The sequence below is a fragment of the Suncus etruscus genome, chromosome 14 (genome assembly GCF_024139225.1).
Source record: "Suncus etruscus isolate mSunEtr1 chromosome 14, mSunEtr1.pri.cur, whole genome shotgun sequence".
Classification (NCBI taxonomy): Eukaryota; Metazoa; Chordata; class Mammalia; order Eulipotyphla; family Soricidae; genus Suncus; species Suncus etruscus.
In genome coordinates this window covers 51,424,640-51,442,749 of record NC_064861.1, presented here as the reverse complement: position 1 = coordinate 51,442,749, position 18,110 = coordinate 51,424,640, and the positions used below count along the sequence as shown (strand labels likewise).

At 48.5% G+C, this 18,110-nt stretch overlaps 2 protein-coding genes across 2 annotated transcripts in view; one reads left to right on the top strand and one right to left on the bottom strand.

Moving 5' to 3' along the window:
- PSME3IP1 (proteasome activator subunit 3 interacting protein 1) overlaps positions 1-6,725 on the top strand; it is a 45,824-nt gene extending 39,099 nt beyond the window's left edge. Inside the window, exon 6 of the mRNA XM_049786153.1 lies at positions 6,358-6,725. Within this exon, the coding sequence (XP_049642110.1) occupies positions 6,358-6,575 (218 nt within the window). The 3' untranslated portion in view covers positions 6,576-6,725. The remainder of the gene's footprint in view (positions 1-6,357) is intronic.
- Positions 6,726-12,869: 6,144 nt separating this feature from the next.
- Positions 12,870-18,110, bottom strand: part of CPNE2 (copine 2) — a 47,183-nt gene continuing 41,942 nt past the window's right edge. The window contains exons 15-16 of the mRNA XM_049786130.1: positions 14,622-14,858; positions 12,870-13,442 (exon numbers count right to left, since the gene is read on the bottom strand). Of these exons, the coding sequence (XP_049642087.1) occupies positions 13,335-13,442; positions 14,622-14,858 (345 nt within the window). The 3' untranslated portion in view covers positions 12,870-13,334. The remainder of the gene's footprint in view (positions 13,443-14,621; positions 14,859-18,110) is intronic.

Sequence of the window (18,110 nt, the reverse complement as noted above, 5' to 3'; positions counted from 1 at the left end):
TAGCTAGTCCCTGAGCACCACATCAGGTGTGACCCAACTCCTGCCCCCATTGCCAAAACTAAAACATAAAAATAGCTCAGCCTAGGGCTCTGGAGATGACTCAGAGGGCAGGGTACATGATTTGTACACAGCGCACTGAGGCCAGTCCCCAGAACTACACAGTTCCCTAGCCACAGCCAGGAAGCAGCCCCTGAACTTGACCAGGGTGCAAAACCAAAACTAAAGCCAAACAAAATTCTGGCGACTTACAGTCTATTGTCGTGCATTTTACAGCTGAATAATATTCCATTGGGTGCTATTGCCTATTTTTGTTGATTCCACTATTTCATGGACATTTGGTTTTTTCCACTCTGACTATTGTGAATCATGCTGCTGTGAACATTTAAGCTTGATACTTGACCTACTTCCCCCTTTTCAGAAAGAAAATTACTTAGTATCCCTCCTAGAAAAGTACCTTTTATTTTATTTGCATTTTTAAATTAAAAAAATGTTTAATGTAGTCACCATGAACTTACAGTTACTCATGATTAGATTTCAGGCATACAGTGTTGCAATACCAGTCCCTTCACCAGTGTCCACTTCCTGCCATCATGCCACTACCTGCCCCCATTTGCTTCCCACCAGTATCCCTCTGTAAGAGGCACGTTTGTTTTGTTTTTGAACCAAACCCAGCAATGCTCTTGGGTTATTCCTGGCTCTGAACTCAGGAATTACTCCTAGTGGAGTTTGGGGACCTTATGGATGCTGAGGATCGAACTCAGGTCACAGCCACACGCAAAGCAAAAGCCCTTCCTGCTGTACATCACTCTGGCCCCAACATTTTTTCTTTTTAATATCGATTTTTACTCGATGGTTTACAGTAATATTGCTGATGAGGTTTCATACATAATACTTTGCTACCTTTCAGTGCCATCTCCACCTGGTCGAATGCTTTGCTCTGCCACCGAAGAAACATACCTTTTTAAAGGTAACAAACAGAAAATAACTGTTAAACCCAGACTACTGCTTGTCAATCCGCAACCTCGTTCAGTCATTCCAGCACCCCTAGGGGGCGCTATCACCCACTTTTGGAAACTGGTCCAACCCATGTTCCTGAAGATTGACATTTATGGGTTTTTCTAAGGAGGTTTTTATACTTCTAGTTCTCATATTTTGTGTTTGATCTATTTTGAGGCTGCGATTAAATTTCATGCCTGTAGCTATCCAGTTGTCTCAGCACCAGTTGTTGGAAAGACTGGTCTGGTCTCCTTGCTCTAAAATCATCATGATATCTTCTTGCACACCAAGAAGGGTGGGTTTCTTTCTGTCCTCTTTCCCAGTGTTGTGCTTTTGATTCTTTTGTTTGGGCCGTGCCTGGTAGTGCCCAGGGTTTTACTCCTGGTGGTGCGCAGGGAAACTCTGGTGCTGGAGATTCAAACCAGAGTAGCAGGCATATGCCTTAACCCCCTTACTCTCTGTCCAGATTAATATGTCCATCTTTGTACTGTTAACATAGTCTTTATCTTGATAGCTTCACTTTTGTATTCAGTTTTGAAATCAAGAAGTATGATTAGGGCCAGAGAGACAGCACAGCAATAGGGTGTTTGCCTTGCATGTGACCAACCCAGGAGGGACCCTGGTTCGATTCCTGGCATCCCATATGGTCCCCCGAGCCTGCCTTCTGAGTGCAGAGCCAGGAGTAACCTCTGAGCAGCACTGGGTGTGATTCCCCCCCACAAAAAAAAAAAAGGATGAAAAAAAGTATGATTACTTCAACATTGTTCTTTTTTAAGTTTTGTTTTGACTATTTGAGGCCGCTTGTGCAAAGTCTGTTAATTTTTACTTAGAAGACACTTGGGGTTTAGTAGGAATTGACTCTGTAGATCCATTTGGGTATACTGCCATTTATGGAATCCTAGGAATAGGCTAATAAGTCTTACGTTTCATTAAACTAGTAAGTTCTTCCTCCCTTTTCAACTTATTTTTGGTTTCCTTTTTGATTTGTGAAAAAGCTGGGTCTCTTTTCTGTGGATATTTCTTACACTCTAGGTTTCTTGGGTTGCACCCCATTGTGTTTCTTTATACCTTGCTTCCTATACAACAGCAGTTAGACCTACAGCTTAATAGAGTCAAGCTGATTTTTTGGGAAAGGATATTCATCTAATGTTTTTATACTTTTGTAATTATTATTATTTTAATTACTATAATCTGTTCACAGACTACTCATTATACCTTGGGATTCATTAAAGAGCTTAGTGCCTTCTTATAGCTGTTCAGTGTTCCATAGGTTACACCATGGAATATTTATCTCTTTTTCTATTCAATATTTGTATTTTTTTATTATTTATGTTATTTATTAACCCTATATATGGATCATTTTTTTTTATATTCACAGGTATATCAGACTCAGAACTTAGAACTAGAGTTATTGAATCTGGAAGGATATATATTTATAATTGAGATACATAAATGCCAAGTTTCCCTGAAAGAAGTGTTCTCAGTTTACATTTTCTCTTTTTTTTTTTTTTTTTCTTTTTTTTTGGAAAGAGGTTCACACCCGGTGGCACTCAGGGGTTACTCCTGGCTTTGCGCTCAGAAATTGCTCCTGGCAGGCATGGGGGACCATCTGGGATTCTGGGATTTGAATCACCGTTCGTCCTGGATCGGCTGCCTGCAAGGCAAATGTCCTACCACTGTGCTATCTCTCCAGCCCCTGAGTTTACATTTTCATCAGCAATGTGTTTAATATTTAAATATGTTTAATACATGATATACTTAACATATTAGAGACTAGCTGAGCTATGGCTACTTAAATAGTGTAAGAGTAGAATTCTGTATGCTTACTCATACATATGTGTGCTAGTGTACACATAGACAGATAGATAAAGCTTAGTGGAGGTCTTAAATATTTTGGCCTAGGTTGTGGCTTCGAGGCAGAGCACTTGCTTTGCATCTGTGAGGACTTGGGTTTGGTTCCAACATTAGAAAGGGGGAAGGGTATCTGAAATATTTCTACTAGTTTAATAATAGCCCTGAATTTAGGCGCTTACTTTAATCTTATAGAAACTATTTGCATCAATGCCTGGAAAAGAAAACTGCTGTCTTAAGCAAACACTGTTTGCAATCATTTTTTGTCATTCTTAATCCCCCCCCCTTTTTTTTTACCCCTTTGTTCTCTTGAAGGTGGGTTGGGGGGGAGTTCGGGCTACAGAGAGCAGTACTCAGGGCCTATTCCTGGACCTAGGCTCAGGTCACTCCTGGCTGTATTTGGGGAACTGACTGTTTGTGGTACAGAAGATTAAACCTGGTTCAGCTGCATGCAAGGCAGTACCTTTTCTCCTATATTATCTGTTCACCTGCATCCTTTTTGGGGGGTAGACCACACCTTGCAGTCTTCAGGGATTACTCCTGACTTTGAATGTAGGAATCACTCCTAGTGCTCTTGGAGACCATCTGAGATGCCTGGGATTGACCTAAATTGGCCACATGCAAGGCAAGTGTCTTTCCTGCTGTACTATCTCTGCCCCTGTTCCAGCTTCATTCTTTTTGTTTTTTTTTTTTTTTTTTTTTGGGGGGGGCATGGGGACGGGAGTATACACCCAGTGTGCACAGTGCTCAGAGGTTACTCCTGGCTCTATACTCAGGAATTATTCCTGTTAGGTTTGAGGGATCATATGAATGCCAGGGATCAAAACCAGATAGGCTATATGCAAGACAAATACCCAGCCATGCTCTTTTAGCAAAAGATGAACCTGAAAAATTCTCTTTTGTTTAGAGCTAAGGCCCTACAGGAATATCCCTTGAAGCTTGTTTTAAGTTTCAGCAGTGCAAGGATTTATCCTGCTTGGCCTGCAGAAGATCCCAAAGGGGAGTCACATTTCCTCCACAATAGGCTCTGACTTAAGCTCAGATTAGAGTCTGTGAGCCACATAGTGGACCCATTTACTCACAAGTCACGCTTCTGTCTGCATCCAAAGAACATTCTCGGTTTGTAATTTAGTATGACATTGTGGTCCTGCAGATGCAAAAGTTGGCAGGAAACTTCACCAAATGGGTGAGATCAGAGGGCACTATTTTGTTCTCTTTAGACAGTTAACTGCTTTTTGAATGCAGTTTGTCAGAGTTTTCATCTCCTTTCTGAAACTACCTAGATAATTTGGAGAGAGGTGTGTGTGTGTGTGTGTGTGTGTGTGTGTGTGTGTGTGTGTGTGTGTGTACACGTGCTTCAACTGCACATTTATTTATTTGGTGGAGGGAGGGTGTGGGGATTGCCACACTCAGTAGTTCTTAGGCTAATCCACTTTGTGCTCCGATGTGTGTCTTGATGGTGCTTGGGGGTACTTATTGGTGTAAGTGGTGTTGTGAACTGGACAGGGATTGGCCATAAGCAAAACAAACCCTTTACCCCTATTCTGTATCTCCAGCCTTATTTCTTTATTTTAACTGTATTATTATCATTCTTACTATTTTGGTTTGGGAGCCGTACCTGCCAGAGCTTATGGCTCTGTGCTCAGGAATCATTCCTGGTGAACTCAGAGGACCATATGGGGTACACCCAGGTCCATCATATGAAAGGCAAGTGCCATACCTGCTGTACTAGCTCTTCTGATTTTTAAATTCCTCTTCCCTTCCTCCCTTTCCACCCAATATTACTTGATCTCTGTTGTTTAAGATGTCTTGAGCCATCATGAGAAAAAGCTCAATGGGCCAAGTACAAGTACATGTTTTACCTGTGAGAGACCTGGATTCAGTTTCTAGTACTACATGATCCCCTGGGCAAGATCAGGAGCAACCCCTGAGCACAGAGCCAGGAGTAACTCCTAAGCACTGTCAGGGGTGACCACGCCACCCCCAAGTAATAGTTTCCTTTTCATTGCTTGAAGAGTTCCCAGGAGACTGCTAGGTGTTAGGGTGGAACTAGGCCTCTGACAAAGCCTGTGCTTTACCTCATTGAACTACCCTCGGTTCCTGAAGTTTCCTTGTCACTATCTTTGCAATTATGTCAGCCCTCATTATGCTTTTCTGCAACTCCTTATTCACAGTTAGCCGCTTCTTTTTTTGTTTGTTTTGTTTTGTCCACATCAAGTGGTACTCAGATTACTCTTGGCTCTGTGCTCAGAAATCACTATTGGCAGGCTCAGGGGACTATACATATGTGATGCTGGGGATCGAACCTGGGTCAGTCTCAGGGCAAGCACCCTACGTGCTGTACTACCATCCCAGCCCCATGTCTCTTCTTTTTGTAAGACTAGATAGGAGCCCCTGACTGCTGCTTTATTTTTTAGCTTGTCAGTGATAATTTCTTTCTTTCATCCTGATTCCATGTATTTGAAAGCATGAATCCTTTCTACATTTATATGAATTATTAGGGGGTCTATTTCATCAATGTACTTACTACAAGATAAATTGCTTGTCAGCCTAGCACAGAGATTTTGAATCATATTTACTTAGCAGTGAGGTCTAGGATCATTTTCATACATTATATTGTGATTCAGATTGAAGTTACTATTTCAAAGTGGCTTAAAACCTTAGCTAAGTGATTTGACTTTCTTCATCAGGAAAAGGTAGATAAGGTCTACCTGCTCTTGCTGTTGTGGTGATTGAAGGCAACTGAAACTTTGAGAAGGGAAGACAAGATGGAGGAAAGTTGTCAGCTTTCCTGTGGCCTTCAAGGCCTCTCGGGTTTTTGTTTTATTGTTTTTATTGTTGTTATTGCTGTTTATATTTGAGGGAGGCCTACCCAGTGATGCTCACAGGTTACTTCTGGTTCTGCACTCAGGAATCAACTTCTGGTGATGCTTGGGGCACCATATGGAATGCTAGAAATGGAACCCTGGGTCAGCCGCATGCAAGGCAAGAGCTTTCCCCACTGTGCTATGGCTCTAGGTCCTCTGTTTCCTAGGTGGAGGCTTTGGGCCCCTCAATGGAAGAGTAACTGTGAGTTTCTGAGTAAAAACTGCTACTCTGGGCCTGAGAGATAGTACATTGGGTAGAGCACTTGCCTTACACACAAATCCAGATTTGGTCCTCACCATCCCATATATAGTTCCCCCAAGCTCTGAGAGATCCCTGAGCACAGAGCCAGAGTAAACCCTGAACATCAGTAGGTGTGCTCCCCCCAAAACAAACAAACAAACAAACAAAAAACCTAAACCAAAAATAAACAACCACTCAGTGGCTTGGTCTTAAAACATTAAAACAGTCTCTGCCCTTTCTAATTTGGGAAAAGGAACTCGGCAGTCAGATGTGGTTATCACACTGTTGGCTGGAGAGGTAGTAGTCGGGGTGCTTCCTAGGCCTCTCAAGGAGATGCCTCAGCACAGGCACCCAGTATCTGTGTTGGTGGGTGAAACAATGGCCTTTTCTCTTCTTCCGCAGAAGCCCCGTCCTGCGTGTCTGTGGGCAGCACATCATTGAGCAGCCCGTCCATCCACTGCCCATCAGCTGCTGTGTGTATCGGCATCCTCCCGGGCCTAGGTGCCTACTCAGGGAGCAGTGACTCCGAGTCCAGCTCGGACAGCGAAGGTACCGTCAACGCCACCGGCAAGATCGTCTCCTCCATCTTCCGAACCAATGCCTTCCTGGAGGCCCCCTAGTCTGTGTGCGTTCGTTCCCCTGGAGTGCCTCCCCAATAGGACATCAGACTGGTCAGCTGCCCACAGGCATTGCCTCCCTCCTTTTGCCTGCTTCCTGTGCACACCATGACATTTTTAATCTCATCTTAAAACGTGCCAGATTCCACTCCAGGCCCGATTTGTGTTTGGTTTCTCTCCCCATTCAAACTGCCCCAGGGTTGGGTGTTGGCTAGTGGCCCCACACTCTTCTGGTGTTGGGTTTGGCTTCTAACCTTGCACATAGGAGCAGGGCAGTTATGGGACAGTTTTTATCCTTTTGTCTAGATACACATGTCATTGGTCATACTGCACCATAAGAACTTGTGGGGGTTACAGACCAGACCCAGGAGATGAAGTGGCACATCCAGGAGTGAACCTCCTGCTCAGGTGTGACTAGTTAAGATGACAGAGCATCGGCAGGGGTGTATATGGACACTCATCACTTATGATGTGGTCTTCCCTTACTCTTCTTGGTAGAGGAACTGTGCTTAGGGCTCACTCCTGGCAATGCTTGGGAATCCTGTGGGGTGTTGTGGAGTGAACCCAGGTCAGCCAGATGTAAGGCAAGTACCTTGACTACTATGTAATATTCCAACACCCCACCCCAACTTGGCTATGCCAGCACTCCTGTGCATCCAGACCCATTGTGGAGGGGCTGAAGTGATAATACAGTGGTGGGGCATTTGTTTTGTATGCGGCTGACCCGGTTTTGACCCCCAGCATCCCATATGGTCCCTTGAGTCAACCAGGAGTGATTCCTGAACATAGCCAGGTGTGACCCAAAAACCAAAAAATTCAACTTCATTGAGGACTCGAAGTCCTAGAGAAATAGGCAAAGGCCTGGCCTCAAATGGAAATGAGAAGTATGATAGGCAGGGAGATCTGTGACTTTTTTACACCAGCTGCTGGACTCCAGTCATTGCAGACCATGGATAGCACTTGTATGTGCTAGTCAACCCTGCTCTGCCAGGCAAGTCTATATTGAATACAGGAACTGTTGTGGTGTTGGCTGCTGAACTATTTCTAGCCCAGAGGTGCTGCCCTCCTCTTTTCTCCTTTTTCACCAGCTTCCCTGCTGCTCTTTTCCTTCCCACACAGCGCAGCTCCCAGGTAGGAGCAGTTGAGACCTTGTAACACTGCCCCACCTCCCACTTTGAAGGGGGTCAAGGTAGAGGAAAGAAGGCCTCCAGGATAGGTAGACAGGGGCTGGGGAGGTGCAGTACCCCCACCCCCCACCACACACACACACACACACACACACACAGGAGCCAGCCGCTTGGCTGCTTCTCTCACCTGGGCTGCTACGTCAATTGTTTCCTCTTTGCGGGTGTGAGACAGAAGAGACGCACAAGAACGTGTTGACACTGTGATGCTGGCAGGCAGAGAGACTGCTCCGTTTCATCGTGGGCAGAGAGGCCCTGGCACGCTTCCAGCCCACTCCTCTCCCCGTCCAATGCAGTGACAGCCCGGTGCCCGCTGGCAGATGGTGGCTTCCTGTCACCCATCACCGCTGCCTTGTGAATTCTTCCTCCTTTTCAAAGCTGCTCTGTGCTAATTGTTTCTGACTGTCAGCACAGGCGTGTCGCCTCTATCCTAACAAGACATTTAGGTGAAACTGTGTAGGCACCTTCTTCTGCTTCTCTGCCTCGTTGTTCCTGCGATTGCGCTGTGGTAGTTACAGCATGTACTGTTTTCAGAGGCAGAAGGAAGAATTGGGCCCCATCATCTATGTGGTTTGACTTCCAAGAGGCCACTGCTGTACCTTGATGATGGGAGAAACCAACCAAGTAATGTGGGCATTAAAAGCCTACATTAGGGGTTAAGTGGCAGTACAGCAGGAATGCACTTCACTTGCAAGGTAGCAGACCTGGGTTTAATCTCTGGCATCCTATATGGTCCCCTGAGCCTTGTCAACAGTGATCTCTAAGCATAGAGGCAGGAGTAAGCCCTGAGCACAGCCAGGTATGGTCCAAAAGCAAAACAAAAGAAAAAAAGTCCTATTAATGTGAAAGCTCATAAAATCAGGACCTTGCTTGTGCCATCAACTTCATACCCCAACTCTCCACATTCTAATAGCTTGGTCACTGACCATATTGAGACTCCTCAGACAGAGGGAGATTCCTATCCTTAGTGTCTCAGGGAAGATGGAGTCACTGTGATCATTACTCTTGAGTACCCACTAGAAAGAAGCCCTAGAACTGAGACAGCTTCTGGAAAGCACAAATATCAAAGCAGAGTTTGTTCTGCCCAACAGAGAAAAGCAACCTTGGAAGGTATCCAGTGTAGACCATGTGGTTCAAATCCAAAGGAGAATGGAAAAGATGGGAAGAAACAGCTTTCATCCATTGAGAGTGGCAGGTGTTCCCTAAGCAATGGGGATTCTACAGCTGGGTATAGGAATAGAAACTCAATTGTGGATTTTGAGCCTGTAGGTCAGCAGTATAATATTTGCCTTGCATGTAAGACCCTAGATTCGATTCCTAGCACCATGCACAAAAAGGGGGATGGGGTGGCTGGAGTTCCTTTTTTATGTTTTGGGGCCACACCCTCAGTGCTCAGGAGTTACTCTTGGTTCTGTGCTCAGAAATTACTACTGGCAAGCTTGAGGGAACAGATGGGATGCCAGGAATCAAACCCGGCCATGTGCAAGACAACTGCCCAACTGTAGTGTTATCACTCTGCTCAAGCCCTGGGGTATTCTTTAAATCTGGCATTGGCCTGATCGTAACAGTCTTAGCATTCTTTTTTCTGTTAGTTTGTTTTTTGTTTCAGGCCACACCCATAACGCTTGGATTACTCTTGGTTCTGCACTCAGAAATCACCCCTGGCAGGCTCGGGGGAACATATGGGATGTCAGGGATTAAACCCAGGTCAGCTGTGTGCAAGGCAAACACTATACTGTTCTATTGCTTTGGCCCATAGTCTTAGCATTTTTGAACCATGTGAGATTTGGAAAAAGCCCTGTAAGTGATCCTGTTTCCAATCCTGATGACGTGATGTGACACTCCCTACTGTCCATTTATGCTTGGGTCTGTCACCCGCCTGGGTGGGAGGAAGAACAGGAAATGCCAGGCAGCCAGTTTTGTATTTGGGAGAAGCAGGGAGGCTGATGTGTCAGGATCTAGTGACCTGTTTCTATGTGTTTCCTTGGCCCCAAGACCCAGGAGAGCAACTGGCTTCCCAAGCCCAGGATAGATTTACTCACTTTACAGGAGCATTTTAGGTTGAAAGGTGCCTCTGACTAAACGTGACCTTGGTTAGCCCCTTGTGTCCTGATTTCCCATTCCAGCTCACGAGTTCATTCATTCTTCCCAGCCACTGCCTTCCGTTCTGAGAGAAACTTAGCTCACCTAGACCAGCCCTCACCAGCTCAGCTGCTCACTGGGAGCTCCACTTTCCATGGCACTGCCAGAGTGAGCACAAGCTTGAAGTCAGGCACTGCTGCCTTAAATTCCCAGGACCCTCCTCTCCTAGTGAATTCTGATTGTTGACCTTACTTTCTAGGAAAGTGAGGGGTACTTAGCACATGGGGTGGTCATTTTTATTAGCAATGTTACTGCTGGCCTCCCCACCTCGGAAGTGATGCATAGAGCTTCCACTAATGGTCATTTGTGGACCACTTCAGTTTTTTGTTTTTTTTTTGGGGGGGGGGTCCACACCTGACAATGCTAGGGGTTATTCTTGGTTCTGCACTTAGGAAGCATTCCTGTTGGTGCTGGAAGACTATATGGGATAACAGAGATTGAACCCGGGTCACCTAGCTGTTCATGTCTACCCTACCCACTGCACTATCTCTAGCCCGTGTGTGTGGCAACTTTTTCCATTCTACCAGCTAGAGAAAATACTGCCAGGAGGGAGGGTCAGATCTGGCCGTCAGAGCTCCAACACCAGCATCTGTGTGCTTCCCTCCTAGCTAAATGTTAATTGCTGAGGCACACCCGGTTCCTTGGCGTGCCAGTCCTAGCCGTGGGTCTATGGCTCAGCTGTCATCTTAAGCCCCTCCGGAAAAAAACTCAGTGGCATTGCACCATAGTCTATACTCGGGTAGTCTTAATTTCCTGGCTTGCCCAGCCCACTTAATGTGTAATGGTATGGAATGCAAATTCTCAGTGGGAGGTTAAAATCTTGGCAATACTTTGTAGTCACAGGTTGAATACAAGGAGCCAGTTGAACATTCTTGCCTTCGCAGCACTGGCAAGGGCTGGCATATTGCTTCCTGGTCTGCTGGAGCAGCTCTTCAGGGAGAGGGCTCTGGCAAAACCAGACAGAACATGGCCCAGCCAAGAGTTCACAGAGCTGGAGAGCAGAACTCAGATGGGCTTCAGGTGATCTTACAGTCATTTATGCTTGATGTTAGCCTTCTGTCACATTTAATCTGTGCACACTGAAGGTCTGTTCTATATGCCATGCACTATTTGCACATTTGCAGACTATTTTCAAGGATTTCCATTCTGAAAATATTTTGGCGAAGGATGGGGAGATGGTGTGTTCCACACTGAACCAGGAGTAGCCCCAAGCCTTACCAAGTAAGGCTCAAAAAAGTAAAAGAAAGAAAAGACCAGTGGCATAACCCTTCTCTACAATTTATAGAGACCAAAATTCATGGTGAGTTAAAGGACGTGCACAAAGTCACAGTATGGTGACAAGTTGGGTTTTAAATGAAGCCTTTAAGTGAAGAGAGTGGCTTTCCGTGGCTTCAATGACAAATTTAAATGCCAGTGCACAGACCTCCAGATGATTCAATGCTGAAGAAATCTTTCAAGTTCACATCAGCCTCATAGCCACTTGCAAAAAACCAAGTTGAAGGGAGCAAGGTTTAAGTCCCTGTACCACATGGGCACCTCAGCGTGCCCAGAAAAGCCAAGACAGCAGCACGAGACTTTGGTTTCGATTGAGCCACATTGGCACAGCAGTGGTGTTTCAGGTGTTCAAGTAATGGCAGTATTTACTAGGTTGTAAATGATCCTTTGCCACAGAAAGTTTGATCTACTCTTAGCAGCTTTCGAATATATAATACCCTGTTTAACTAGCCTCCATCCTACACACCAGGTACTGGATCTTAGTTACTTTGTTGGTTGAAGTGGTGATTAGATCCGCTCCACATCAGGAGGTCTCACATCAACCTGGGGATTGCTTGTCGAACCCACCTAGAGTGGGCTTGAGAAGTGGGGAGAAAGCCAATGTGGCTGCACCCATGGAATGCAGCGATTACACTTAGTTCACCATGTAAGATGACCCCCATCTTCCTTCCATTGCAAGGCAGGGACTTTTTCCTCAACATGGCCCAGTAGATGTCAGTCTATGTGAAGTGTGGGAGGGAGAGGTCTTGGTAAGAAGTAGTGTCACCCCAACACACAGGGTTAGAAGTGTGAAGAAAAGCCCAGCACATTATGGGTGGGCTCAACAGCTGCTCAGATGCAGACAAGTTTTGGCTTTGTCTCTAACAAACTCAGCCTCTCTGTAGTAGTCACAGCAGAGGCTGGAAGGGGTCAACAAGGTTATACCTGAGAAGCTCTGGACAGAAATCTGGGCAAGAGGGAAAGCCATGCCATGTGTACTGGGAGGTGACAGGATTCGTGAAGCTGGGCCTGAGCCCAGAAGAGAAGAGTGTGTTACAGCCATGAAGAACAGCTATGTGGAGGAACAGGCAGCCTGAGGCCAGGCCTCCTCACCCCCTTACCTAGAGACCCAGAGGGTGGTAATAACAGTTGTCTTGTGAGGGATACCCCACCCCAACCTGGTGCAGTGGGAACACCGGACAGTGTGGAGCGAGAGCTAGAATAGCAGGCATGTACTGGCTGGGCCAGCATGTGGGGGGGGGGGCTTAAGAGACAGGGCAGAGGCTCTGTGAAAGGAGAGTGGGTGGGGCCCACATGTTCATGCATGAACACTACTTGAGCAAGTGCACTGTGCCCAGTTCTGTGCCTCACCCCCAGCTGCCATTACTCTTCCCTTGGACTGTCTCCATAGAGAAGTGGCTGATCAAACCAATAGGCTAGCCAGGCAAAAGTAGTTTTATTTTTTGCTCTTCTTTTTCCCCCATCTGGGATTTTTGGGTCACACCCAGCTGTGCTCAGGGCTTACTCTTAGCTCTGCTCAGGTGTCACTCCTAGCAGTACTCAGTGATCAAAGTGGTACTGGGGACCGAACCAGCCTCAGCCACCATACACAAGACCAAGTGTGTGACTCCCTGTGCAATCTGTGATGCTAGAAAAGGGATTTTCATTCCCCAGTAACCAAGCCCATCCAGCCCCCCGAGAAAGGATCTGACACAGGAACATCTGAAACACCTTTAATACCCTGAGGAAGACACAGCACAGTCACAGTATAAAAACCGCCGGCAGGAAACGGGCCTCAATCATGCACACAGCCAGGATCCTTTCCAAGTGCAGCTATGGTATTTGAAAAACACCAGTTATGATCGTAAAAATTTTATTCTCTTTAATAACAATAATAATTCCACTAAAATTATACAAAGTACATTCAATACTTGAGTGTGGCACGGGTGGAGAGAGGAAGAGAGGAAGCCGGTTTGGCCCAAAGCATCATCTGCTGACTCCAAAGGAGGAAGCCCAGCTGGGCTGGGGGAAGTCGGGGGAGGAGGTCCAGTTGTAAAAAATAAAAATGTGGATTGGTTTTTAAAAAAAAAAAGGCCACCCACGAGGAAGCAGGGTGAGCGTGCGCGTTCCAGGGGGGCTGGGAACTGGAAGCCCAGTGCATGCTGCTGGGTGCGCACGGCTCTCAGGCGGGCTCTGAGTTGGTGGGGGGCAGGTTTTTATGCTTGAAATACTGCACGACTTGTTGGGGCAGCTCTGCCAGCACAGCTTTGGCCAAGGTCTCCTTGGCTGCCTGTAAGGCCCGGGGGTGGGTAGAGAAAGAGGAGAAGGAAAGATTACTGGAGGTGGCCAGGAGAGTTGCTACAGCGCCCCTCCACCCAGCCCTGCCCCAAACCCTCCATTAGCAGTGCCTCCCTCCACGCTAAGTGTAACTCTTTCGCCTGGGAGTAGCATTTAGGATGAATTTGTCTGTGGGAGGCTTTTAGAGGAGAGAGACGGTGGGGGCGAGCTGACACAGTCGGCTCGGCTGGCAATGTTTCCTGAGCACCTCTGGGTCATAATCAATAGCCAAGAAGTCTGCTCACAGACCAGGCACAGGGACGAGCTCGGACAAAGCCATGTGCATGATCAGGTGGTGAGTGTCTGGCATTTTCCTCAGGAAACTGATGCTCCCAATGAAGAAGCCAGACCACCACCGCCTGGGCACACTCAGAGGGCTGTGGCCTGGGGATGTATAGGGCACTGAATACAAAGCAGTGTCAGTTCTTTTTTTGGGGGGTGGGGGCTGCTTCTGGCTCAGTGTTCACTCCTATGACTGCAGGAGCAGTCATAGGAGATTGAACCTGAGCCTGCCCCATGCCAGCCACATGCTCAACGTATTGAGCTTTCTGAGTCACACATCCCCGTGAGACCTGTGAGATTGAGAAATAGGGCCAAAAAGGGCAAGGACTGACCCAGGCCACCCCGTGTTCTGGTCACAGATTTGGGCTCACAGTTCATAGCGACAGCTATGACAGTGCCCCCTGTCTAGGGGTCCCAGTGCTCCACTGTCAGGACAGCAAGCCTGGCTCCCTCTGGGCAGTGTTGGGGTTTTCTGCAAACAGGATAACCCCCACCTCTGGGAACAACAGGTGGGGGCCAGTAATCCCACCACTCATCTCTTGGAGAGGAGCCTCCTTTTTAAGGAAGCAGGGAGGAAGCAGGAAGGGTGGCGTTATTGGGAAAATCTTTTCCTTCTCTGGACTTTTGCTTTCCGTCCCGTCCCGTGCCTACCTGGAATACTCCTATGAGTAACTCCAGATGCTTTTATGGACCCAGGTCGGGGTCAGATCACCCAGGAAGCCATGCCCTGGGCCCCTCTTGGATACTGGTCTGGGGCTTGGCCTGGGAAGTCATGAGTTGCTCAAACAAGTGCTCGCACAGCGCCCCCTCCTGCCAGTGTGCCCTCCAGCCGGCCAGCGCCCAAACTCACAGAACGGAACTCTCGGAAGGGCACGAACTGCACAATGTCACGGGCCGCCTCCTCGCCCGTGTGCGAGCGCAGCACACGGCTGTCCCCGTCCAGGAACTCCATGGCCGCGAAGTCAGCGTTGCCCACACCCACGATGATGATGGACATGGGCAGCTTGGAGGCCTGCACCACAGCATGCCGCGTCTCCTCCATGTCACTAATGACGCCATCGGTGATGATGAGGAGGATGAAGTATTGCTGCAGGGATGGGGGGGGGGGGGACATTGAGCAAGACCGAGGCCCAAGTATCCTCCATACGCCTCTCTCCCCAAGGCCCTGAGGATCCTGATGGGGAGGTTGCCCCTCGGGTATTCTACACTTGAGTTCCCTGGTCTCAAGGCCCTGCCAGTTACCACATGGTGGGACTCTAGACCAGAGACTTGATTCCATGTGTCAGCTCTTGCAAACCAGGGACACTTGTCACAGGGCTCCTTCTGCAGAGAGGTCCATCTGCCATGGACTCCTGCAAAGCAGGGACCACCTGCTACAGAGTTCCTTCTGCAAAGCAGGGACCACCTGCCATAAGACCATATCAGACCAAATCACAGCTACCTGGGGACACATGTACGGACTAAGTGGGGATCCAGGCCAACACTCCTGGAAGTGTAGATGCTGGAGATCACAGGGGATCTGGGGCCACACCCTAGACACAGCATTGAGTCACAGGGAAGCAGGTCCATTTTGCAGAGGACTTTCAAGACTAGGGACTGTGCTTAGATGGTACCTGGGTTTCGGGGTAAAGGCGCAGAATGCCTCTCTTCCCAGTAGGTACCTTCCTTGCCAACAAGCAGGCAGGAGGCTCTGCATTCAGAGACGACAATCAGGCTAGACTAGAATGTTGCTGTGGACTATTCGAACAACTTTCACTATGTTCACTAACAGTTGGATGAAACTTTTTTTTATATACAGAAAAGAAACACATCTCAAAACCCAAGTCACTAGCGTGGATGACATATGGTTCAAGTAAGTTTGAGGGTGGGTAAGAGAAGTTACGGAAGATTCCCTGGGTGAACCTGTGGGCTGGGCCCCAGGGGAGACATTTTTAGTCTCTACTTTGGGGGGCCAGGGACTCAGTAACCCTGCTGTAATATATGAAGACTAATGCAGCTTTCTCGATGCTCTGCAGAATGGGGGAAGGAGTTGGGACCCAAATAGACCAGGTCATGAGCTAGGGGGAACCAAGCCAGGCCAGGCCCCAGGTCCATACTCAGTCACCTTCTTACCCAGCAAAGCCATTTGATGCCTGGGGAGCGTTCCAACGTGACATGTGCAGCCCCTGAAGCCCCCTTGCTCTCCTGTCTGTGCCCCAAGCACAAACCACCATGACTGGATATGGACAGGGTTGTGGAGACACAGAGGCCAACTGAAGGCCTCACTCCAGGGGCTAAGCTCCCACTTTCCCCAAACTGTACTTTTAACAGGCCAATCCCTCACCAGGGGAAATTGTTACTATAGAGGGCCACATCCAGTATCCACCCAGCCCTCTAACTTTGTGCCTGAGAGAATGACCTTGTCCTAGCCCCTTAGCGGCTTTGAACCCCATTTCTATCCCACCAGGGTTCATGGACACAATTGTGAGCACCTCATCTGTTGAGCAGGTAGGAAATACTCCATCTGGGCATCAGGTCTTTCCAGCTCAGCCTGGTCCCCCCAAGAAACCCTCTAGGCTCTCCCCTTTCCATCAGCCTCAGGTACTAGACCCCTGCAGCTTGGAGAACTCACAGATAGGAGCTTGCCCGTGACACCAGTGGCTCAGGGACTGGCACAGTCCAGACTTAAACCCAAGCTGGGCTGACTGCAGGGCTGGACTTCACTGCACAATGTCCAGTGTCCTCCTGAACTGCACCAGGCCTCTTCCAAGTGGGGCCTGAAGGGGAGAGGCGCTCCAGGCAGGCCCATGCTCAAAGTAAGTGCTCTCACTCATAGTCCTGGACAATGACCTACCTAGCCAGCCTGAGTGCCCATCCCCAGTGTCCAACCAGCCCTAGCAATGGAAGCAAGCCCTGCATTGCTCATCACTCCTGGGGTTCTGCTTGCCCCTTCCAAGCTGAGATCCCAGAACCTCTAAGGTCCACTACTCACCTGGGGGCCCTGGTGTACCCTCAGACTCCACTACTGAGAGATCAGATGGGAGTCAAGGCAGGAAGAATGGAGGGTGGAATCAGGCAAGGGGACATGGAAGGGGCTTTGTTGTGGCCACCAACACTCAGGTCTAGTGTGTCCAAGGCCCCCTGCCTCTAGACCCTCCCTAGCTTATTCTCTCCTGCCTGTGTGCCCTTCCTAGCCACAGCCTTATACCCTCCCGCCTGTCTGACCCGTGCCCACTCACGCATCTGTTGCTCAGTCCCAGGAAGCTGCCCTCCTGGCCCTGCCTTCTGCTAGCAGAGCTTACCCCTACAGAGGGCTCCTCTGGACACAGTGTCCCAGTGGGGCAGGCAGCAAAGTATGAGTGAGCAGGAGAGCGGAGGCCTGATGAGCGCTCCCCACCACCTGCTCCTGATTTCCCGAGCGTGGGTGAGTGTGCATCAGACATTGGGGCCTGTAAGGGTGAATGAAGCCACACTAAGGATGTGGCCCCAAGTGGCTAGAGAAAAGCTTCAAATGATCCACAAGTGATGCCTGGGTCTCAGGGTGCTGATTCACAGCACTCCACACTACCCAGGTGGGTCACCGACAACCCATCTGCCCTCTTTCAGGTCCTGACCCAAGCAACTGGTCCAATTGGAACCCTCCCAATGGTGATGCTTTCGACATCCCTGCTGTCCATGGGGAAGGAGGAACTGATGCTCAGGGGAGCTGGGCTCTGAACCAGGTTCCAGAGCTGAACCCTCATCCCTCCCTCTCCCCACCACCCAGTTACTGGGGTCTCAAACTCACGGCCCGCAAACGACCCTCCATACAACATTTTGTGGCCCTGCCCTAGAGGAATCATTTTTTGTTTTGTTTTAGTTGTTTGGGTCACACACCCCAATGTTCAAGGCTTACTACTGACTTTGCACTCAAGGATCACCTCGACTTTGCCTCCTGCGGCCCCCAGGTAAATTGAGTTTGAGACCCCTGGTAGGCAAAGGGCTGCTGTGAAGAGTAGAGGATACGAAGTGTCTGCCCTGTCCACAATGGGGACTGTAGAGGCTCCCCTTACCAACTCCAACCTAACCCCTGTAACTCCAAGATGCTCAGATGACCCAAGGCCACAGAGCTTGGAGGGGGTGCAGGTTGTAACAGGCAGGAAGAGGCCAACCCCAACTGGGAGGGCCAGGTCTGGCCCAAAGGTGGTCAGGATGACTGGATCAGGCCAGGATTAGGCCAGGAGAAGGGCCTGAGATCTCCCTTCAGTTGGGCCCTCAGCAACAGGTCCCCAGAATACAAATATGCTTTCCAGCCTTCCCCAAGGCTCAAGCCCCAATTCAGGCCTAGAATCCTGCAGAAAAGAACATCTTTACCCAGTTC